Source organism: Chelonus insularis, unplaced genomic scaffold, assembly GCF_013357705.1.
Source record: "Chelonus insularis isolate UGA/USDA-ARS -01 unplaced genomic scaffold, ASM1335770v1 contig_33_pilon, whole genome shotgun sequence".
Taxonomy (NCBI): Eukaryota; Metazoa; Arthropoda; class Insecta; order Hymenoptera; family Braconidae; genus Chelonus; species Chelonus insularis.
Genome location: NW_023276506.1, coordinates 155,399 through 181,060, shown reverse-complemented (window position 1 = coordinate 181,060; position 25,662 = coordinate 155,399). Strand labels below are relative to the sequence as shown.

At 28.2% G+C, this 25,662-nt stretch overlaps 3 protein-coding genes across 5 annotated transcripts in view; 1 reads left to right on the top strand and 2 right to left on the bottom strand.

Moving 5' to 3' along the window:
- Positions 1-1,339: 1,339 nt before the first annotated feature.
- Positions 1,340-7,412, bottom strand: LOC118066367 (serologically defined colon cancer antigen 8 homolog). 3 transcript variants are annotated; one of them, XM_035082358.1, is made up of 8 exons: positions 6,886-7,412; positions 6,101-6,229; positions 4,919-6,015; positions 4,158-4,396; positions 3,755-3,869; positions 3,365-3,482; positions 1,918-1,994; positions 1,340-1,819 (listed from the first exon to the last, which is right to left on the bottom strand). In XM_035082358.1, the coding sequence occupies exons 1-8, from the start codon at positions 7,074-7,076 to the stop codon at positions 1,380-1,382; spliced, it is 2,406 nt and encodes an 801-aa protein (XP_034938249.1). In that variant the 5' UTR covers positions 7,077-7,412; the 3' UTR covers positions 1,340-1,379. The 3 variants fall into 3 exon arrangements, 2 of the variants coding, with proteins under 2 accessions (XP_034938249.1, XP_034938250.1); XR_004690234.1 differs by lacking the exon at positions 3,365-3,482 and adding an exon at positions 2,064-2,245 and having other exon boundaries at positions 1,756-1,819; XM_035082359.1 differs by lacking the exons at positions 1,918-1,994; positions 3,365-3,482.
- Positions 7,413-9,020: 1,608 nt separating this feature from the next.
- LOC118066356 (major facilitator superfamily domain-containing protein 12-like) overlaps positions 9,021-25,662 on the bottom strand; it is a 31,907-nt gene continuing 15,265 nt past the window's right edge. Inside the window, exon 7 of the mRNA XM_035082343.1 lies at positions 9,021-9,293. Within this exon, the coding sequence (XP_034938234.1) occupies positions 9,193-9,293 (101 nt within the window). The 3' untranslated portion in view covers positions 9,021-9,192. The remainder of the gene's footprint in view (positions 9,294-25,662) is intronic.
- On the top strand, positions 11,293-15,020 carry LOC118066355 (cytochrome P450 4C1-like). The gene is made up of 12 exons (XM_035082342.1): positions 11,293-11,836; positions 11,973-12,082; positions 12,168-12,258; positions 12,362-12,553; positions 12,635-12,728; positions 12,827-12,929; positions 13,010-13,115; positions 13,221-13,330; positions 13,417-13,485; positions 14,065-14,233; positions 14,375-14,554; positions 14,820-15,020. Exons 1-12 carry the CDS (start codon positions 11,662-11,664, stop codon positions 14,981-14,983), a joined length of 1,563 nt encoding a protein of 520 aa, XP_034938233.1. The 5' UTR covers positions 11,293-11,661; the 3' UTR covers positions 14,984-15,020.

Genomic DNA, 25,662 nt, shown 5'->3' with positions numbered 1-25,662 from the left:
CAGTATTCAATTGATCATATGGTCCATCTAACCAAATCCAAATGAGGCTTCTTTGCTCAGCTTCATCATAAATTTAATCGCCAAGTATCAATTATTCGACCAAATATATCCAATATGGTCTACTAGATTTATGAGGGTATTGTTATCACAACGGGGCGTATTTCAATAAGTAGTAAAATTAGTAATAATAGATACGAATAATTCGACAACTATAATTTGTTTTTTCTGTCATTTAACTTTATATGTTTTCATGAATTCGTACAGCCATTTATCTCTTTCTAATTATGAAAAATTTTTTAATTATAAAGATTTCCTTTAATGACAGGAATCCCTCAAACCTGCAAAAAAGAACAGCTATAAATTTTGCCACTGCATTTTGGAAAAAAAAGAAGTAACAGAAAAAGTTTTTTTATGATTTATGACGATAAGGAAATTTCGAACAACAATCTGTCATTTTTAACGCGGCTATCAACTAAAACACTTCGATCAAAAAATTAACATTGATAAATTCTCAAGATAATGGAATAAATGGCTGTACGAATTCATGAAAACATATAAAGTTAAATGACAGAAAAAAAATTATAGTTGTCGAATTATTCGTATCTATTATTGCTAATTTTACTACTTATTGATTTTTTAAAATATACATATATCATCCAAGTACTTTTTAGTTTTAAATTTCAGTTAAAATAAAAAATAATTTTTCCAGTTAATAATTGACTTTACGACTACTCTCACGAATAGAATTTGTTTATAACAGCCTGTAATTGTTATAAATAATGAAAAAACATCAATATTTGTTGGAGTTGAGTTTTTCCAGCTGAATTTGTTTAATATCGACTGAATAAGGTATATATTTTTAATAGATATATGAATTGATTCAATAATATTATCATCAACACAATTTTTAAAGGACTCTGGTCAGGCTCATTTCCTGTAGAAACTCTTCATTCTTTATAAAATCTGTAATTTTTTTTTAGAATTATTATAATACCATTCAGTTGTGTCAATGGGCAAGATATGAATTCTGTAGGTTCGTGATCGCCATTTTAATTTCTATTCAGATTTGTATATTACATTTGATATTTTATAGCTTTTTGGTATTTCTGATTCCATCGCCAGTTCCCTTTATAAATTTTTGTAATCTTATTAGAATTCCTTAACAGGAAAAATTAGAATTCTATGGGGTTATAAAAAAAACAGGGAAGTTTGCATAAATTTAAATTGATTGAATTAGTTTTATTTTTATTAAATTACTCGATTTTATGGAGTATGTAAGAACAGAAATTTATTTTTGTTATCAGAACATAAATTATAAATTTTTTCAGTTTTTTTTTTAATAATATCATTATTTATCATCTAATCTCTACTAGTACTAATTATTTAGAAACATTTTTATTTTGGTCATTATCTTCATATGACTGCTCATTTGTAACTGATTCATGTTGATTATCAATATAATCGTTACTTGCATAATTATCATATTGTTGCTGATCAAGTTGGTTTGGTTGATTATTATCACCAGATTCTTGTTGGTAAAAAGAAGGATCGTATTGTTCATATTGTTGATAGCTTTCATTTGAATATTGTCCTTGGTAATTAGGATCGTGTGATGCATAGTCTTGATAATTTTCATTTTCTTCTGATGTAAATTGTGATGAGTCTGTAACTTGGTTTTTATTTTGCTCGCTTTCATTGTAAAGATGAGAATAATTTTGATTATCATTTAAAGAATATCCTGTGTTTATGTCTTCTCCATGAGATGTGACATTTTGGTTTGGTGATGGTTCTATCGATGATTCTGTTCCTGGCGATTTTCCTGAACGATTTGAAATATAATTATTAAACATGTTGTTTTAAATAAATCAAATATTTTTTTATTAATGAAATAATAAAAAGTAACAAATAATAATAAACCTTTTTGACTTTCAAATGTTTCTTTTATTTTTTTCGTCAAAAATTCTATGTTGTTTTGTAAACTGGCCATTTCTTCCCTATGAACAAAGAAATTTTCATTTTTATGTTGATTAAACACAAGAAACGACTGAATGATGAACACCTACAGTCTAAAATAACATGTCAATAAACTATTGCTGTGCTGAAAGAGGTGCCTGAGCGGATTTCAAAATGACTGACTTCTTTTTTGGGTTTATTTTAAGTTTAAGATCAACCTTTACAGTACGCTTCTTTTTTGAAGGGGTGGTTGCCAAGTTAAATGACCCATCAGCCGCATCACCTGCTTTCTCTGTCAACACATAATAGCTGTAGACTAAGTGAAGACATTATTTTGTAAAATATAAATAAATTTTAAGGATAATGAAGAATATATTGTGAAATTCAACAAAATTTCATTCAGTTTATCGAGATACACATTTCAAATTAAACTGATCATAAATAGACTTTCAGATGCGATTATTAATTTTAGGTAGCTCTAATTCGATTTCTCATTAAAATAGTTTTCATGTTTAAAAGAAATAAGATAACATGGCTGATAAATGAACAAGAACTAGTAGCTGGACAGATTTAAAAATCTTTTAGTATTAACCTTTAGGCTACGGGGAAATCAGTACAAATTGACCTCTCAGAATATGTAAAAAGTATACATAATATTACTAGATATTTCAGATAGAGTCACTGACCCGACTGCTAGTCCATATATTGATCAGCCCCACAGGCAACGTAAAGTACAATGTAAAAAAATTTATCTCTTTTGTTATGAAAATTTGGAAGGGTATTTCTATGTAATTTCACGCGCTGAATTTAAAAAGAATAGTAACAAAACTCTCGCAGACACCCTTAACCTTGAAAATCACCATTTAAAGATCACATTTCATTCTTCGATTACACTAAAAATGAAATTTGACCTCGAGAATCAATATTCAAGAATGTTTAGAGAAATTTTAAAACTATTTGTTATGTATTCAGGACATCAAATTTGATGTAAAAACTTCAAATATTCTATGTCTTTAGAGTGATCCATATATCGACCACCCCTGTAGCCTAAAGGTGAATAAAATTGGTATTAAACTAATATTTAATCTTTTTTTTTTTAATAAATCAATCAATTTTTAATTTGATTTCCTATTTGCTTATAAGTAGTATCTACTTGATTTCTTGCTATAGAATAATTCGAACGAATATCTACCTGCTTTTTGTTTAAAAAATTCAAAGAAATGTACAATATGACTCATCTATAAATAAGTATGAAACCTATGAATAAAATATTATAAAAATACATGATATATACTCCTAATTATGAATAAACCTAAGGTACCTGCTCAACTATTTATCTATTAGCCTTGTTACCCTATTACACTAAAAATTTAAGCATCTATTGTGTGAAAATTTATAATTAGAGTGGTACTTGTGTGCACGGTTGTTAGCATCCAAACGCTGTGTGAGAGATTGGCATTCGGCAGTCAGTCGCGAGACGAGTTTCGCTTGATTGCTGACAGAATCTTCAAGTCCAGCCACTGTAGCAGCTAGAGAATATTTTTTTATTTCTTGAAAACCAATTCTCTTTAGTCAATTTTAAGTAAAAATTGACTAAACTATCTATCTACCCATGCTAGGCATAGTGTCAAGATGCCGATTTCCCACACAAATTTTGTCTTATGTGTAACTATTTCAATTTAACCATTCTCTACTGATATTCTTAATTATCCAATACATTTTTTATTATTTAAAAGTATTTTTTTATTATTTTAAGCCACAGACAATATACCCAACACAGGCATTGTTTGTTACATCTCACCATGCTTTGTTTCCATCTCCATTATCATTGACGTCAAATCTTTTTCATTTTCTACTCTTGGTGTTGCTGCTGGTGTTTGGCCTTCACTGGCATGAGCTATTTTCTCCATATTCAGCTGCAATCAATAATTTTATACTGTTATCATCATTATGTCTCTTCAACTTATTAAAGATAAGTAAATAAATTAAAAATTAAAAAAAAATCAAGAAATCAGACAAGAAATAAAGTATTACAAGTTTATCTCCAAGACTTAAACCATAAAATATGAATCAATTTCCTTTCTTTCAAGTTTCAAGAACTCACATAAAATTACAAATTAATTTCTGAATCTATTTTCACCATTTGTTGGGAATTATTTTAGATCACGAACCTCTTGGAATATTTAGTTTATGAGTTCAAATACCTCTTTCTCAAGAGAAGCTATTTGCTCAGATAATCGAAGATTCTCTCGGCGACAATGAACTATATCCACATCAGCTCTTTCCAATCGCTGCTTGTAAGAATTTATTTCTATTTGGCAACGACTTTGCTCCTGACGTGCATGTCTTTCATTGCGCTCTGCTGCCAATTTTACGGTTGCTAATTCCTGTTCCACGGCATCTTTTTCTGCTGCTAATTGATTTATATCACTCTGCAAGTTAGCTTATAACAGAAAAAATAGAGGGTAATTTTATTTACTCAAGATTATTTACTTTGTTTTTGTATTGAAATAAAATGGAAATCAAGATTTATAGTAATTTAAATTCGGAGCGTAGTTTTTTTTTTATTTTTTCAGTTATACTCATTAATTTCTTTATTGAAATTGAACGCTTGATAGAGGTTAATATTTTTCATAAAAAATCAGTAATTTTGTCCTATTTATATTCAAATAATCGCACTTAATGGATTTTTTTTAAGTTTAAATGATGATAAATAAAGCAAATAATCTTGAAAATTAAAAAATGAAATGTTTTTTCTAAAATCTATATCTTAAAAACATCTATTATTGTTATCAATCAAATAGGAATTAATTATAATCACTAAATCAACTCGTTAATTCATGTTGATATTTTTTTAGATAGTCCTGAGTTAAAATGTTATATGAAAAATGACTTTACGTATTAAAATAAATATTATATCGATCATAAAAACTTATTACTTGTATCAATTATTCATTTTACTCACATGTTTTGAGAAGCATTTCTTTTTTTAGATCATCATTCATCGCTTGCTTTTGATTCAACTCTCTTTTAAGATCAGCAATTTCTCTTCTCTGTTTATCTATTTCTAACTGTGATTTAGAGGCAGCATCCCAATGAGTAGCAATATCAGCAGTTAATTGTTCAACTTGTTGACTATATCTACGTTCAACTTGATGTCTTTCTTCAGCTAAACGACGACTTGTGTCTTGAGTAGCTTCTCGAATCTTATCTCGTTGTCTTTCTAACTCATCTTTGAGTCTCCTGATTTCAGATTCCAGTTGACTTTTATCAAATTCTGCTTGCTGAGCTAAATCCTGAGCTCTTTTTGCCTTCTGTGTAGCTTCCATTTCTTTTTCTCGAACACTTTTTAGGTTTCTCAAAGCTTCATCTAATTTGGAATTGAGTTCCCTCTTTTCTTTCATTAGTTGGTCCAACTGAGCCATTGTTTCAGGACTTGAAGAACTTGAACCACCTTCAGACATTTTTTTTATACAATTTTGGTTTTCTTCCTGAGCTTTTCTCAATTCGATTCTAGCTTGAGTCAACTGAGCTTCTAATTCACTAATTCGTGATTCAAAAATAATACTTGGACCTTCAGTAACCTGATGAAGTTTTATTTTCTTTCCAGAAGAAAATTCTCCATCATGTAGGTTTATATGTTTCGTCCCATCAATTCTTTTTGTGTCTTTATTACTATCAAACTCATTGAGGAAAGATTTAAGTAAAGTTGTTTTATTTTTGTCATGCAAAGCTTCATTTTCTGCAACAACTTCTCGAATTTTTTCAAGTAAATTCTTCAACTCGTCTTTACAAAACTGTGATTCACTTTCAAGCTGTTCAATATATTCTTCCTGACGCATGATGAGAGTTGACAGTTCTTTTGGTGAGATTTGAGAATCATCTGTCATCAATGCCGATGTTAAAGGCAAACGATTCTTATCAGAAATATTTTCTCGTAATAATAAATTTGTTGATAATCCTTTGGAACATTCACTTATACTTCTTTCATCAGTTTCGTCTCCAGATTCATGTAATTTTGTGTTACTACGTCTGTAAATACTTCTATCTCGTAGTACTTTCCTATAAAAAAAATTATAATATTTTTTTTTCTAGTTTTTAAATATTATGTAAATTTTCAAATACATTTGAAAAAAAGGGATCATACCCGCTTCTTGAAGTGTAAGATTCTGCTAGTAAACATTTCAATCTAGAAACAGCTTCTCGGTACACTGTATCAGTATAGTCAGGTATTTTCTTCTTCGTTGTGTCCATCTTTTGGAAAGAATTTATTCTTCTGCAAAAATGATTTATTATAAATTATTAATTACTTTAAAAAAATTACAGTAATTAAAAAAAATTACAGTAATTAAAAAAAATTTTTTTCAAAAAGGTTCAATTATTTAATGCAAATAATGATCTAAATATAAAAGCAGTTTAAAATAGTAAAAAAAATGTCTGAGAAAAGTGTATATCACTTTGGAATTGAAATCTACCATTTAGATTAAATATAATTAATATTGAAAATTACGATAATAGATATAAATAACTTAAAAACAGCACAATTAAGTTATTAAGTTTTTTGAAAAAATAACAAATTCAATAAATTTTTCTGTAATTTTATTCTGGTATCATTATCTTCTATCTGTTACCATTGTTTATGATCAAATTTTTTCAATATTCCATGTTATTAATGTCGAAAGAAGTTATAGTATTATGTACAATTTTTTTTTTCAATGGCATTAATTCAATTAAAATTAATGAACTGAAGAAGTATTATAAATAAAAACTTATAAAAACTATTGTGGTTAACATTCAGGCCAAAACTGATATAAACAAACAAAAATAATACACGAGAGACAAGTAATTGTATTTAGTTTTAAGCTAATTAAACTTTTGAAATATCTACCACCACCATTTATCAAGCAAAAAACACCACTCATCAATACCCACCTAATTTTGAATCTTTTTGGTCTTCCAAATGGAGCATTTTCAATATGAGTAAAGTTGGAAGTATTTCTTGGTTTGTAATAAGACCTCACCAGTAATTTAGATCGAGAAGACAAAATTCCAGGAGAAGTGACACCAAAAGTAGATGTTCCACCCATACGACATCGTCGAGGGTAGTTGCTAGTCGTCAGCATTCCGCTGGCACTATGGCACGCAAGGTAGCTTAACAAGCTTTACATATAAGCTCCGATCGATTATGATGAAGAAGAAATATACGGTCACACGTATACTATTAGTCGAGAAATCTTGTTCAAGCTCTTGGGGTTTGTAGCTAAGTCAACCAAGTAAATAGAACTTTAGCTTAACAGGACGTATAGCCAGCGACTGGTAGTGAATGGCGTGCAGCGAAGTCATATCATCCGTGCTCAGAAGGGACAGGCACCGTACTATCGAACACGCTATTTTCATACCTGGATTCTATTTTTTTTTTCTTTAACATCTTTAATATTATTTAATAATTACTGTTAACATAAACTAAAAATCATCAATCAACTATTTTAATAACGACTGTAAACATAAAATTATCAATTATTCTACATCAATTACATGTTTAATTCTACATTTGATTAAATAAATGACAAGTAACTTACCTTTGATTTTGTTATTTAAATATTAGGATTTTTTTAAACCAATAAATAAATTTAAGTAATCAATCGATTTCCCAAATAGTATATTTAAAAACCAATTACAATGTGTTATAACATTAAGAAATAATTATTTTCCTTATATTAAAAAATTATGATTTTATTAATAACCACTCTTATTGCACTATATTTTGAAGTTAATATTATATAAAAATAATTATATGTAGGAGAAGGAAGAGTACAGAGAAACGCTTGAGGAAATTTACGAATTTATCAAAAAAAGCTTAAAAATACTTTATGTGCTTTTTGTTTATTAATTTTTCAATTGATTGATGCATTTAAATTTATACAAATTTTTTAATACATTTATTAATTCATTGATTTATGTTTTGTCTCCGTATGCCACTATATTCCTCCTTCCTCTATATTTATATCGTTTTTAAGTTCTCAGCAGAAAGCTATCAAAATGGTTCTGATTTTCTAAAGTCTAAATTTGGACATATTTCTATATTTCAGAATCAAATATTGATATCAATATGGGATAAATTACATTTAATGTATATTTATGCAACTAAAACTTGATTAACTTTCTATCAAAATCAGTCGAACAATTTTTTGTGTTAAATAAATTAACTTAAAAAATAGTCAACTAGAGGAATTTTACAATTTATAAATTGTAATATTTACTAATCTGGATTTTGAATATAATCAGAATAATTCTCCTCTTCATTATTATATTCTTCAAAACATTAATAAATTGTTTATAAATTTAATAAAAAGAACGTAAAGAAATTTGTTATTATGAAAAAAGCAAATAATAATTTACAGAATATTAAACTTATAACTATCTATATATATATGCGTTAAAAGTACTCATATATATATAGACAGGGTCCCTATTTTTATTGTTTATAACAATTTAAAACTTATTATTTAAATATTACTATGATCAATGATCACTTGTTAGTAACAATGTTCAATTGTTATGAACACAATTCCATATTATTAACAATTATTATTGATTATTATAGCGTCTTTAATGCTGTTTTCTCAATCCTGACACGAGTTTAAAATTCTTTCATTGCTGATTTTGTTTTTTAAAATTTTTTTTTTCGATGAAATATTGTCACTATATTTTCATACAAGTATTCTAATCATTTAATATTCATATTTTTTAAAAGATTTTGAAATTTGATTGAAAAACGGTATAATTTATAAATTGCAAAATTCAGGTCGTTTTCCATTTTTGCTAGTTTTTTGGTTCTGCAAAAAAAATGGTTGGACCGATTATGCTGAAAATCTAATCAGTTCTAAGTTACATAATTACGCGTCGAATACAATTGGTCCCACATCAATATCATTTTTTGTTCTCGAGATAATCGAGGCGAAAAATAATTCCGAACGCACATACGTACATACGCACACACAGACGTCCACTGGAAAACGATCGTATTCGACTCTGGGGACCTTAAAACGTGGAGATATGTCAAAATTCGGGATTCGCAAAATCGGACCCATTATTGTAACTTCCCACTGGGAAGTTAATAATAACTACATATTATTTCAATAGCAATTAAACGTTGTTAATAATAATTAATTTTTTTTTAATACAATAAAACTTTCTTAATTTCAGATTTCCTATTTTTTGTATGTATTTTTTTCCAAATTAAGCATTCTTATTTTCACCCTCGGTTGTAGTAGCTGATGAATGTTGGTCGTCTGAACCCAAGCCCAAGTCACTTTCCAAGTTTTGATAATGTGACAGATCTAAAATCATGAATAAAAAATTATTATTTATTAAAAATGTTTAATGACATAACTAAGTATCATATAATTATTTTAAATTTCTATAATCTTATTTTTAGTAAATAATTAATTCAAAACATCAAGTTTTTTAAAGTAGAGTTAAGAACATTTTTACCTATATTTAATGTATAACCTTAAAGATGTGAAAAAAATTGCAATTCATAATTACCACAACACCAAATACTTTGGAAATGGAAAAATTAAAATTTTTGAAAACTTTATAAAAAATTATAATTAATATTAATCCATAGAAAGATTGAATTATGTATCTATATGGTTTGATCCAGTTTGTTCTGTACTATGTAAACGCAACTAGTTTTTAATTTATATCAAGCTTGTTTTGATATTACAATCATAAAATTTAAGTCATTTAATGAATTACTTCACATATTTTTATTTCAATAAATGAAGCAAATGAATTGTAAAGTTTGTAAATTATTATTTACATTATTTTAATTATCATTAATGATAATCTTTTTTATAAAACAGTCTATTTTTTTTGTTATTTGTAGATGTGAGTGCACAGAATTAACGGAAAACTTGCCTCAGCATTTCTCCAAATCCATCAAATCACAATAAACTAATCATCGAATGGTTTAAATCTGATAATCATCTTGCAATTAGCTATCTCTTATAGATTCAAATAAATCTAGTGTTAAAAATATATACTATTAGAAAGATTGCAATTCTACTAGCTTTTAAAAGAATCGAGCAAGAAAATTAAATTTATTTTTTCTATTTTTAATCCAACTGAAAAACTTTTTATTGTTTGGATCTAATGATATTTTAGATCCTTATCATAATCAGCACATAATATCAGTTCAATGTCATAAAAGAAACAACTTTCAATGTCTACACTTGGTAATTTATCTTGCTAGGTAAGAATGATAATAATCTAACAAATATGAGAACAATCCTTCTGGGGTTTACGATAAATTGTTAGGTAATTAATTTATTCCCATGCTATAGAAATATTAAGTTTTCAAGAACAACAGAAAAAATGAATCAATTTTCTAAATTAAATACTTCTTTCTCACAGAAAAAAAAAATAATAAATTCAAAATATACTTAACAATATGTTTTTTTATCTAAAAAAATATAAACTCTCAATAGGAATACACAATTGGAGCTGAAACCCCAATAGGATCTTAGAAATGTACAATCTATTGAAAGTCTACTGTGCTGAATAAAGACCAAAAATTTTTCTACGTGCTTTTATTATATACCAAGGGAAAGAAATAAAATTAAAGAAATGTGTAATTTGAATATCTTTTATTTTCTCTTCTAATATAGTAAAAAACCCAACAACCAATGTTATACTTTAACAACTGATAATTATTTTCAAATTATCAGAAAGGTAAAAGCTATTCAAGATAAAATATATCAAATGAATCATTTATGAATGCATAATTAATGAAACATAAGCTTGTTTCAGAGTATATTATCAGGTAATCACTTAAAAATATTATCATCGAGACGGTATTTAGAAGAAGATTGTATCAGTAGTCAACAACTACACGTGTTAAGTGATAAAGCCGGAAAAAATTTAATTGAACTCAATATTTATTAATTATTAGAATATATCATAAAAATTTTCAATTAATAAAAAAAGATATAGCATGAATAAGATAATTATTGACTGTAAAATGATATATAGTGTGTATTTACATACAATCAACTTGGTTGGTTAGTAAAAAATATAGATGAAATAAGACTTAAAAAACTAGTCCTGGAAAAAATAGACTCAGGAAGAAAGTGACTTTAGAAAAAATAGATGATGAGAAAAATAAAAGGTGTTATAAAAATAGTTTAGGAAACAAACCATGATCTGTAATCATTGACATAGTGTAAACCAGGGTTGGCTTTTACTTTTGGGAATAGAGAGAGAAAGACTTAGGGAAAATTTAACATAGGCCTAATGCCTTTGTCATTTACAATAACAACTGTAGTCTACCTGGGGAATAGTAACAGCAAGCGTTGCCCAGTACTGGTGTAAACTATTTCATTATTAAGTAGTTCTTTGACATTCAATCTTGAAAACACGTGCAGTATATTAATTTATGCTTCGACAGCAATTCTTATCAATCATTATAGATTCCGGCTATTTATTGTTTCAAAACTATTTAGTAATTTTCAAAAATTTGGTGATAATTATAATTTTGATCTTCTTACATAGTCCACGAATATCTTAAATAGACTTCTCATTCGTCTCAGAGTTCAGTGTTTGGTGTGCAAGAGACTATCGCGTATCGAATAAATTTGACATTTGAAACTTTTATTTAAATAATTTATTTATTTATAACTGCATATGTTGAGAAAATAATTTGCAATGTTAGAAGTACTAAGCTCATTATTCTCAACTTTCACAACATTATCTGTCGTCACCTTAATTTTATTTCACTTTTACGTTCATGGAAGAAGAATAGGACGTATTACTGATAAAATTCCTGGACCAAGATGGTATCCAATCATTGGGAATGCACTTGATTTACTAGTACCAACAGGTAAATATTGTTTTCTTTTAAATTTAAAACAAATCAATGTTAAAGTTTGTTTACAATGTCTATTGAATCATTATTAATTTATTTAATCACTATTGAATACATTTTTTTATTATTGTATGATTTGGTAAAATTCTAGAGAATATTTGGCATTTTTTCCGCCGATCTGGACGAGATTTTTATCCTGTTTATAAATTTTGGGTTGGTACCTTCCCCATTGTCAACATTAGACACCCTGATGACATACAGGTAATTATCCTTTTTTTTTTAATTTATTGTTCAGTTAAATTAAAAAAAAAATTAAACTAATTAATGTGTTGGTTTTTTTTAATAGGCTGTGTTAAGCAGCTCTAAAAATATTGAAAAGAATCATTTTTATAAATTTTTACATCCATGGTTACAAGATGGACTTTTAACTAGCACAGGCAAGTTTATCTGAACTGATTTATCAAGTATTATAATTAAATTGATATAAAATTCGCAATCAAGTAATAGTGATGAAAATAATAAATACATATTTCTTATTAGGAAATAAGTGGAGAACTCATAGAAAAATTCTCACTCCAGCATTTCATTTACATAATTTAAAAGAATACAGCAGTTCTATAATTGAACATACCAATCGTTTGGTTAAGTCACTTAAAACAGAATCAACATCTGAAGGAATTATCAAAGAACTTCACCCACTATTGACGAAATTTACATTGAATACCATTTGTGGTAAATATTAATTTATATAATTTTTGAAAATGAATGACAGTAATTTAAAAACAAGATGTTAATGAAATTATGTCACAATAGAGTCTGCCATGGGAATGAATATAACTGAGAATGATGAACATCAAAATAAATACAAAAAAGCTGTCTGTGATTTTGGAAATCTTTTTTATTACAGGTAAATTTATTTAATTCAATGAATTATTCTTGGTTAATTATGTGCCAATATTGGAAATTGTATTTTAATGAACATTCATAATTCTTGATTATTAACAGATTTGTACGACCATGGTTGGAGAATGATTTTATTTTTTCATTAACAAAAAAAGGTAAAGAGCAAAAAGAAATACTCAAGATACTTCATGGCTTCTCTAAAAAGGTAAAACAGTAGTCACCTGAACATATTATTCTTTACTATAATAATCATAAATTTAATGTAAGCTATAATATGTTCCTTAGATAATCAAAGAACGGACAGAATATCACCAAGAAACTCGTGGAAAATATTTACATGACTTTTCATGTTCTTATCAAAATAACACTGGTACACAAGCTACCGGTAAAGGTAAAAAATGTTTTTGACACAAAAGAATTGAATAGCAAATAGTAATAAGAAATATTACTAATATGATAATAAAAATATTTTAATATTTTTGACTAAATTATATAGGAAAGCGAAAAAGGCTGGCTTTTTTGGATCTGCTGATAGCAGCTTCAAAACAAGGTCTTGGAATTGATGCTCGTGAAATTCAAGAAGAAGTAGATACTTTTGTGTTTGAGGTAACTGACGATACAAAACTACATTTAAAAATGATTATTACGAAGCAATGAGTTTGATAAAATCTAAATTATCTCAACATTTCTAGGGTCATGATACTACAGCAACTTGTCTCGTTTTTACCATTCTTCTCCTAGCAGAAAATAAAGAAGCACAGGTACTGTAATAATTAAAATTAAGACTGCACTTTCCTAACCTCAAATAACCTCAAATTTTTCTCGTCAAATTGTGCATTTTTTATTTGTTTTTTTTCAGTTGACAAATATTTAGGAATATTTAGGAAAGTGGTATACAGGTCGGAAAACAAAGATTGATTGTACAAGTGTAATAATAATTGTAGAATGAATAATTTTTCAATGAAAGGCTCATGACAAGTGCATCCGCCATGACACCCCGAAATTCATTGAAAAATTATTCATTCTACAATTATTATTACACTTGTACAATTAATCTTTGTTTTCCGACCTGTATATCACTTTCCTAAATATTCCTAAATATTTGTCACCTGAAAAAAACAAATAAAAAATGCACAATTTGACGAGAAAAATTTGAGGTTACTTGAGGTTAGTAAAGCCTTAATAGTGATTATACTTTTGTTAATTATACCATTTGATAAGTGGTAATTAATTATCTTTACTCAGAAAAAATTGTCTCTTTGAATTTATTCCTAATTTCTCAATAGAAAATTTGTTTTTCTTAATAAAAAATTATAATCATAAAACATTGTCTATTATAGACACGTGCAAGAGAAGAAGTTATTGCAGCGCTTGAACAAAATGATGGAAAATTAACTATGGATGCAATTCAACAATGCACGTATTTAGAGCAATGTATTAAAGAATCATTAAGACTCTATCCAAGTCTTCCAGTTATTGGTAGAAAAATTGATGAAGATTTACAGCTAAGTAAGTATGAAAGCTCGTTAATATTCTAAAATTTTAGTTTATTAATTTCAACTCTTGTAAATTTTATAAAAGTAACAATTGATGAACAAATAAATAGAAAATGATATTTATGTAGTATTAATTTAATTATTTCTTTTTTAGAACATGCTTTCATTCCAAAAGGATCAATTGTAGTTATTCACATATTTGATGTTCATCGTGATGTTAATTTCTGGTCACGCCCTAACGTGTTTGATCCAGATCGTTTTCGACCAGAAAATACTGAATCTCGACACCCATTTGCTTATGTACCCTTTAGTGCTGGGCCACGGAATTGCATTGGTAATTTATTCATTTTTAATTCATTTAAATTTTTGCTACGTAAGAAGCGCCAAAAATTTTTGACTTTTTCGAACTTTTATAGTGTTTTTTATTTATTAAATTTACAAGTTTTCGTGAATACCTATAAGTTATATCTTTTTAATATCCTCAATATATTTTTTTCATTAAAATAAATCTGTTTTTTTTTATCTACAAGCCAAGAACTTTTGACTCTCCCCACATAAAATATTTAATGATGACTTATTTCTAAATATTCTTATTCTAGGACAAAAATTTGCAATGCTTGAGCTAAAATTGCTTATAGCAGGACTGCTACAAAATTTTTACATCGAACCCGAGGATGTAACTTCTAACATCAGTATTCTTCCAGATCTCATGTTGAAACCAGTTCAACCAGCTCATGCTAAATTCGTTCCAATCATGAGATAGATAAAAATTAGTATTATTGTAAAAAAAAGTACAAATAGTTAATTAACATAAATATTTATACTCTATAATAATAAATAATTTTCTATATTTAATTTAATTGAAAAAAGTGTGCGTCAGTCAGAAACTAACGGCGTTTGAAGTGAAACTTTTGATAGAATACAAATTAATTATTAATGAATTTCAAGCTGGCCGCTCCGTGGGGTTGCCGCGCGTAATAATCGGGCCAGGGCCGAATCACTGTAGGGGCCCCAGGGGCTGTACCGGAGATAAAATTTTTTAACAAAAATAAAAAAAAGCCGTATAAGTGACAATAAAATAAACAATTGAAGAAGGGTTAAAGAAGATCGTTTAGAAGAAAATTTTAGTCAATATGACGAACATTTCAACACTATTAATGAAGCATATTAGGCCAGCAAAGGATCTTCTTCCACATTCCTTGGCCTTTAAGCCATGTAAAGAATACTCAGAAAATTATAAAAAAATCATCTTTATTATTAATAATTATTAATAATTTCGTTAATTCTCTTTAATAATAATTATGATTAATTACTAATTTACTAATAATAATTTAACTTCTGTGCCCGGCGACTATTCTTAGTATCTCCGCTTTTTGCGGATCTTTGTTTACTTTTTCTGTCTCTCTCAGTCCATGGTCGAGCAATGGGCAATTAAAAAAAGTATAATTAGCTTAAAAAATTTTTTGGACTCAACAAGTTTACTCTCAATGTCAAAACTACATAGTGTGATATCCCATAAAAAATTTTACTTCAAAAGAATGAAGTAAAAAAAATATTTTACGAATTATGAAGAATTCTCGAATTGTACACCTACTTAAATTTCTCTAATCTTCTAAACTTTTTGATAAAATGGATATTCACTCAAAAAAACATCTCAACATTTGCATATTAAGGTAGTTCTTTCGCTCCGGGCCGTATCAAAAAATGAGTACAGGCACTCCAAAATATAATTTCTATTTTTTACTAAGTATTCCAATAAATAGCTGTAAATTTAATAAATTATTCTGAAGACTTTTTTAAATGATAATAAAAAAATTAAAAACATGAATATTGTTGTGTTTATAAATCTTTTTTTATTAGAGGGTTCCGGATTAAATTTTATACCTTCCTGATACAATACATGATACCGCGCCATGTACATACACGCACACACTACTAAACATAAGTTAATAGTGAGATCGTGACAACGTTGCATTTTATACTTCAAGCTAAATATAGTATTAGTTATTAAGTTACTTGTGAACTATGGGGAAAAAAGCATTATCAGAGTATTATCCAAAAAAAATATGCAAAAGAAACCAATGATTACTAAAGATAAAAGAGTTTTAACTACAATAATTCGTTGTTTGGGAAGTTAATTATAATATTATTTAGGAGTTTGTTATGAAAAGTATTTTTGAAAAATATAGAAAAGAAACCAATGGTTACCAAAGGTAAAATACTTTTAATTAAAGTCATATGTTGTTTAAGAAATTAATTGTGATATTATTTAAAAATTTGTTCTAAAAAATATTTTTAAATAATAAAGAAAAATAACTTATAGTTACTGAAGATAAAAGAGTTTTAACTTAAATAATATGTTGTTAAAAAAGTTAATTAAAATAGTATCTAAATTTTGTTATTGAAAGTATTTTTTTTACAACATGAAAATGTTATTCTCTACTTTTTTGTACCAACGAAAATTTTTTGTACTAGTAATAAATGAAACATATTATATATATATTCGTATATTTTAATTTTTCACGCTTGAACTTCGCGCCGAATGACTACTTCATAGCAGCTACAAAGTTGCCAAGTCATAAACACGTGAATGTCCCTTATTGGGAATAGTAAAAAATTTGTCATTAAAAAATTTTCAACTCCGTATTGACACGACAGATTGAGTCATTCTTTAGTTTAATATACGTGCCATAATTGTATGTCCACCCTGTAATTTTTTAAAATAAATCCATAGAACCGTTCTTAAATGAATTGTGAAAAACCTCGCCATGTGCTGAATTTACATTGACTTCAATGTGAAAAACTGAAATTTTTAATCGTTAATAACTTAAATTTTAATCAATAGAATAATTTTTTTTATTTGAGAAAAAGTTTTCTTTTTTTATTATCTTTATTTCTAGATTGGTTAAAAAAAAATCCTAAGAAAATTTTTATAGAGAACGAACTACCTTAATTGATATAAAATAATCATTTATTTGACTTTCAAGTGTCTGGACCAACCTGAATTAACATTACAAAGACTGTCAGGTCACACAACAGAAAAACTGAAAAATTTCACCTACTGAGTTCACGTAAAGTTTTAGCTACTCTGTTCGTTGTAAACAATCATTCTGAAGTATTGTAAATTCAGTCACTTAACTTTTATTTATGTACAACTATTAAGTTATTTCGCAAATATTTTTATTAAAGTCAATCCGAAAAAAATGATGAGATTCATTTGGATCAGAAGAAAGTTAATGTTTTATTCAAGTGGATTTAATTTTTTTCTCTTGATTCAATTTAATCTGATATTTTAGTTTTGTGTGATGAAATGAGATTATTAAATACAGTAATACCTCGGACTTACGCGATAGGTGGGACTGAGCGCTATCCGCGTAAGTCAGGGTATTACTGTATAATGGAATTTATTTGAATTCATCAGATCTAATTAAATTTGGTTGGATATGATCAGTTGGTATTATTTCATAAAATCGAATTGAATTTAATCAAACTAATTTTAGGATCCAATTGGATCTGATAAGACTATATTTATTTTGATCGAATTGTTTTTCTCGAGAATATATGATAATACGTATATTTATTGATTAATACGTTGAGCAATTAATAATACCACCACGCTTTAAGGCAAATGTTCAAATTAATATGAATTTTCAATCGTTTATTTTTCGTTCTTCGCCGTTAGTGATTACCGTTGTCATGTTTTTGGAATTTGCATCCAGTGCTGCATTTGTTTGCATCTTTACCAAATTTAGAATGATAATAACAGATGTCAGATTTATTGTAACACCATTGCCTCGATTGACTACGAGAACGATCTCGTTGTCGGCTTCTTGAACGACTGCGTTGTTTTCCAGACCATAACCTGCGCTTCAGGGAAGCAACTTGCCTGGTCAGCTCGGTAACTTGTACTGCAAGATCAGGAGTTGAAGTTGATGGTGTTGCAGCTGCAGCTTTAGTTGGTTTCTGATTCGCAATAAATATATCGTGAATTTTATCCGCCATTCTACTGAGTTTGTCCAGAGATTCATCAGCGCAAATAGTCAAAAACATCTTAGTTTGATCAGGAAGACCAGACATCCATGTAGATTTCAAAGTTTCCTCATCGACGACTAGCATGAATGTTCTGAGGTATTGTAAAAACTGTGATGGAGTTCGATTTCCAATTTGTTCTCTTTCAAATTGTTTTTGGATTCTAGTTTCTCTTAATCGTGAAAATTTTAATATCAGCGTATTTCTCAAGACCTCGTATGGGTTTGTTATTGGCATATTAATAATAATATCTTCTATCTCAATGGCGTAACATGTGTCAATAAGTGGGACAACATGATAATATTTGTCGATTTCTGATGTAATACCCTTCATACGGAATTGAGTTTCTACTTGGCTGAACCACAAAGCAGGGTACTCAATGGAAAATAGGGGAGCCCGAATGATGGTCGAATTCAAGGCTTTCAAATTAGTCGAATGTTCTTTGTTCATCGTCGTCAAAAAATGTTAGGAAATAAATGAATATTACAATAGTCTTGAATTATGTAATCAAGTAACGCAAATTTACACTGTCACAAATACCTTGTTGTTGAATCTGTTGATTCAGAACATTCTAGAATTTTTATCATGGTCACGACCAAAATTGTAAACTTTTACTACGTAGCACTTAAAACACTTTCATTGCGTTGGTGATGTTCAAATGTCCATTAATACAGTATAAAGTCTTTTGATGATCAATGATACACGAATGGCAATACAAGAAATGACTAATACGAAAAAAGCACTCTACAAGCTATCAAGAATATAGGGAAATATTATGAATAGAAACAATAATTCATAACATTCCATAAAAGTCTATGGAATACGTTAGAGTTGTAAGATAGATTAAATTAAAATTGGATTTAATTATCAACAAATCAACAAGAGTAAAAAACCGGCATTCTTTGTTTGAAAGTCACAAAATTACTTTAGCAGGACACGAGAATATAGCATAATGTATCGTATGGAAGTCAGCAGTTCACTGATTGTAATGAGAATGTAAGAACTTATATTCGAATTAAGTGGGGTGATCGATTTGACAAAAAGTGTCAGTAAATATCGATCACGTCTAATCTACAATACGTTATTTGATCAATTATAAAATCAATATGAGTGTAGTAGCACCATATGTGTGCATGTTGAAATAATATTTTTGACAAAGTTTTAGTTTTTTAAAGATTACTATAATTTTTTTTTCTTTATACACTTGTAGACCTAAATATTTTCTCTTTTTACATACAAATGTAAAATATCTCATTAAATTAAACATTGTATTTCAAGTATTTTTTAACATGACATAAGGAAAAAAAATATTAAAAAGTTTTTGATTATATTTATTAACAAAAAAATAATAATAATAATGTATAAAAATTCACTTCAATTGTGCTTATAATTACTAAACACTATAGTTACTGTTTATTACTAGTTCTTATTTATTATCCTAAAATATTATTACACAATCATAATAATATCACAGGATTCGTCCAAGTAGTATACACACTTTTCCACACTCCGCCGTCCCTCTTACGGCCTAAAATACACGTCGTTATAATTCATCAACAATTGCTAACAAACATCAAATCAGATATAATAAAGGACAAACGCGTGAATTTATTTCCAAGGGTAGATTATTTTGATATGTACAACGTATTCTATCCATATCGTATTCAAAAACAGTAGAATCCCTCTAATGTTGACAATTCGGGCCAGGATCATTCGCTAATGTTGACATTCCCCTTTATCCCCACTTTTCATGCCTTACCTTTCTCCTATGTGCATTAGCATGCGCAGAACACAAAATCGATTGAAGGATCCATGTGCACGGGTATAACCGCAATAATTTTATTTAAGGTACGCGCCGCAAAAATAGAATTCTATTGGACAGTAAAAAATCATTGTGGGGGAAAATAAAATTAACAATAACGGGATTATCCTGTCAACATTAGCGAGAGAGCAACATTAGAGGGATTCTACTGTATAAGAACAGATGATATCGTAGTGAGTTTTTGGAGGCAACAAGTATGGTAATTCTGTGTAAATCGTTATTTTTCTTTTTTTTTGTTCAAGTTCTTACTATTGAATTGGAGAATTATCATAATTTTCGTACTTCTAATGCCCTAGTGAGTTTCTACATTCTAATTTAATATTTTTCTATTACAACTGATCACAATAAATTGAAATGTTTTGAAATAAAATACATGAAACGTGTTTCAATAATTTTCAATGTTCAACAACAATATAAAAATTACACAATTCCATGTACCTTTAAATGTTTAGTGACAAAGAGTTTTCATTTTCAAAGTTTCAGATTTTTAAAGATTGTAAAAAAGATTATGACACCATAACTATTCATGATGATTCTAAACAACTTGATCGAATATGGATACAACAATTACATGAACGATTTCGCACAGCGATTTATTACAATGAGAGCTTACGCTATGAGGGAGATTGTTTCAAAGTGAAAAAATTCGATGCTATTTTAATTATTTTATCATCTTTGATAAAACTAGAAAAAATCATTAATGATTTATCCTATACAACATGGTGGAATGTTATGATACCAGTTTATATATCGCATTTATCAGACCACAACTGTAACGTCGCCATAAACATTTTACAACAAACATGGGAGCATAGGATACTTACATCGTATTTTACATGCATAGAAAATAATGAAGTTCAAATTTACACTTATAATCCATTTACTAATCGAGCACCTAAGAGCTGGACAGAAGTGCAAAGATCGCCAATAGATTCACATTGGACACTCTATCAACAACAATATCATACAGGTAATTGATTTTATGTATAACAAACATTTACACTATGAAGCTATTGAATTAATCAAATGAATTCAATTATTACAGGTGTTATCTGCCAAGAACTGGATTTTGATCGAACTGAACAACTTGGGGGTTATCCAATTACCGTCGTAACTTTACTCAGTGACTCAAAAAGAACTCCATATCTTGAAAGACATTTTAATTATAATGCATGGTATCCTCTTTTGGCCATAACAGAACCTCGCTTACATTTTGTTATAGATGCTCTTGCTATGACATTAAATTTACGTCCTGATTTTTATATAATCAAGAAAGCATATTTTGGAAAAAGAATTCGTTATACAAGAATCGTAGAAGAACTTTACGAAAATTTTACAGCAAACTTAATATTCTCTGACTATCATTTGAAATCAAACAGGAAGTTAAAAAACAATTTACTGACATTAACTTACCCTCTGGCTTGGTACAACAACGCAATTGCTACACGTAACCGTGGCTATCGAACACTCGTAGAAAAAATTTGGGATTTCTATGGCATCTGGATATTTTTATTCACTATTTTTATACTGATAATCACATTTGGAGCTATTTGGTTCACTGAGAGTAAAAGAACGGCATTCTCAGTATTTGAAATAATTAGGCTATTGATAAGTCAAGGTCTCTACACTCGTATGAATACTCTACCTCTTCGTATTTTTTTTATTACAATTTTATTATATTTTTTAATCATGCAAGCAACCTTTAATGGTCATTTAGCAGAATTTCTTACTCAACCGGAATTAAGAAGACATCCAGAAACTAAAGAAGATTTAAGAAAACTCGGCTACACATCAGTTTATAATACAACAAATTTTGATGAATCTTACATGCTTCATGCAAATGAAAGAATTCGAAGAACGGCACAGGTTGATAGGCTCTTGAAAAATTTTATATATAATGACACTTTTGCCGCTGGTATTTTTGATCGCTTAATGCTACTGACGTCATTCAAAAATTCGAAGGAGAGAGGAAAACTATACGTTTCTAAAGAACCAGTAGAAGTAGAATATACAGGATTTTTAGTTAGTAAAAATTGGCCTCTGTTGAATCGCGTAAATTGGCTACTTATTTTTTTGGAGGATTTGGGTTTTCGACAACGGTTATCAGACAACGATCTGGCAATCTACCTAAAACATTATCAAAAAAAAAATAAAGCAAAATCTGATGATAATTTCCATCCAATCGAAATTGAAAATCTGTTGTTTACTTTTTGGGTTTTAGCAGCTGGATTAATCAGTGCGACTTTCGTCTTTGGTATTGAGTTATTGATAAGTCGTGAACCAAAGTTGAGTATGAAATTTTATATAAAGAATTGCAACAAGAGCATTACAACATCTAAATAGATTGATAACAATGAATGATTTTTAATGATCAATAGATTCTCTCTCTTAAAAAAAGAACAAAAATTATCATAAATGTAAAATAGTTACTTTGTTCATATAAAAATAAATATATTCATGTTAGGAAAGCGGGTTCTTACAGACCATCTGTAAGTTTACACCCGAACCGAAGGCAAGAATTGAAAAACTCATAGTTTGTGATGACTGATTTCTTTCTCAAGATGTGCATATTATTTTTCATAGAATGATTGCAAAAAGTAAAAATTTTATTCTGTTTTAGAGTTAGAAAGTAACCTCTTTTCTTTTACAAAGAAAGACAGCACCTATCTGGACATGCGCACAGACGATTGTCCGTCTTTCTGGGTTAAAGAAAAGACGTCATTTTCGTTCATCGATGTAACAAAAAAGTGTTTTCAACAAAATAAAAAACAAATATTTTTGTAAGAAAATAAATAGACTTTTTTTAGTATTATGAAACAAAAAATCAGTTTATTTACCCTTCCGTTAGTTATGATGATCGAGTTTTTGATAAAATACCCTACATTTCCTACCAACGTCGTATAATCAAATACTAGATAAAAAAATTTTCTTTTAACTAAGGATCAGTAAAACATTTTTATTTTTTATAGAAAGTAATTTATATTATTATACTTCAGAGTGAAGGAAATAAAGTAAAATATGCTATGGTCCTAAAAAAATCCGAACTTTACAAATATTCAAAAGTATATTTCAGGCAATTCATTTTGATAATTACATAATTGAACTTCTTGTTGATTATTGTTCATGAATTAATTATCCCAAATGTATTCAATAAATATAAAAACAAGGAATTGAGTTGATATTTTGTAAATATTTTACTGATATTCAAAAATACACCTCTCCAATATAAAAATTACACCGTTGTAGGGTAATTTTCACTCTTCTTGAGTGGTAAAATTTACCACATAAATAATTTATGTTTGAATGGCAAGAAATATTACCCCTTTATTAGGGTATTTTTTATCTTATACTTGAGAGGAATTTCAGATTCGACTTCTTCCGAATATCTTCGGCGGATGGGCTGTTCAAAAATCTTCATGTGTATTTATTTTAAAACACAATAAACAAGCAACGACCGGTCGTAATGCACATTTAGTTTGGGTTTAGACATAAAGTTATCAACACGTAATGTACTATGTTAAAATGGCATTAATGGGAAAAAATTATTTTATATACTTCTATTTGCATTTATTTTCTTATTTCCCTTCAACTAATAAACATTGTACTCATCAAAAAACCAATCTTTATTTGATGTAGTGGGTGCATTTATTTAATTAATAAACCCGACTATTCAAGATCCACATCAACTATAGTGTATATGTATACATATATTTTTTTATTTCTATTAATAAAGGAGCTTTATTTATTTTCTCAATAGAATTATTATTTTAACAATGTTTTTCCTCCGAAAGAGAAAATTTTTAACCTTTGAACAAGGTAAAAATTATTCTACTCTAGGGTAAAAAATATCTTTCGGTCGTTGCGTCCCACGGTGACTCTTCCGTAGAGTAAATTTTACATCATATTTTAGGATAATTTTTACACGGAAATTTCCTCCGTGTATATCTGACAAATATCAAAGATTTCATTCTCAACCACTCAGACACATTAATGATCTATTATTCAATCGATATGCATGTGTCATTGTTATTGATTAATCAACAAATATAAATAAACCCATTCTTTTCTGAGGGAGTGGATAACTTTGATCCTACATATTATTCTATTCATATTAATTAATCAACAAATATAAATGAGCTCATTCAGGGCGAGTAGATAATTCTAACACTACGTGTTCTATCCAACAGTATTTAGACGTGAGAACAGATAATATCGTAGTGAGTTTCTGGAATCAACGAGTATGATAATTCTGTGTAATCTATTATTCTTCTCTCTTTTTGTTGGAGTTCTTACTTTGGGATTGAAAAATCATCATGATTTTCGTACTTCTAAAGCACTGGTAAATTCTTTACATTAAATATGATCACTGTACACTTAAATATATTAAAATAAAAAGCATAAAAGCTATTTTGATAGGTTTAAATGTTAAACTTAATACACCAATTAAAAATCTACTAACCTTCAAAGGACTTAAAAGATACTATAAAGCTACTCGGAACTTGAATACTGAATATTAATTCTTCATGAATATGCTGATTTTGTCTTATTGTACTATTTTCTGAAAATTTTTAAGTTTCAGATTTTAAAAGATTGCAAAAAGGAATATCAAACTATATTCATCGATGATGATTCTAAACAATTGGATCAATTTCATTTACAACGATTACACGAACAATTTCGTTCGGCGATTTATTACAATGAGAGCTTACAATATGAGGGAGATTGTTTCAAAGTGAAAAAAGTCGATGTTATTCTAATCATTCTATCATCTTCAATCAAACTGAAAAAGATTCTTAATAACTTCAACGGTATGGCATGGTGGAATGTTATGATACCAGTTTATATATCGCATTTATCAGACCACAACTGTGACGTCGCCATAAACATTTTACAACAAACATGGGAGCATAGGATACTTACATCGTATTTTACATGCATAGAAAATAATGAAGTTCAAATTTACACTTATAATCCATTTACTAATCGAGCACCTAAGAGCTGGATTAAAGTTGAAATGTTGCCACCAATTGAAGGACCACGGATACGAAAGCCTACAATTTATCAACGGAAGTATCTAGCAGGTGATTACTTATAGAGTCAAATTATCCATCAATGGCTTTTTATATATCTCTCATAAACTAATGTTGTGTTGCAGGAAATATATGTCAGGCGTTTGATTTTGATCGAATCAAATATCTTGATCGTTATCCAATAGTTATTTGTTTTCAAGTCTTTTATGGACCGAGGACAAAACATACGAATAGATTTACCGAAAATCATTATCCACCTCGGTATAATTTTATCAGTGATGCTATTGATATTTCATTAAATATGACTATTGATGGATTTACTATCCGCACGAAATTTACTAAAATAGAAAATACAACGTTAGAAATGATATGCACTAAAAGAGTTCAGGATGATATTTTAATAAATTTAATACTATCTGATTTTTATTTCCATTCAGAACGAAATTTTCAAAACCATGAATATACACAAACTTATCCTTTGGCTTGGTTTGAGAATGCAATTGCTACCCATAATCGAGGTTACCAAACTCTTGCTGAAAAAGTTTGGGACTTTTATGGTAC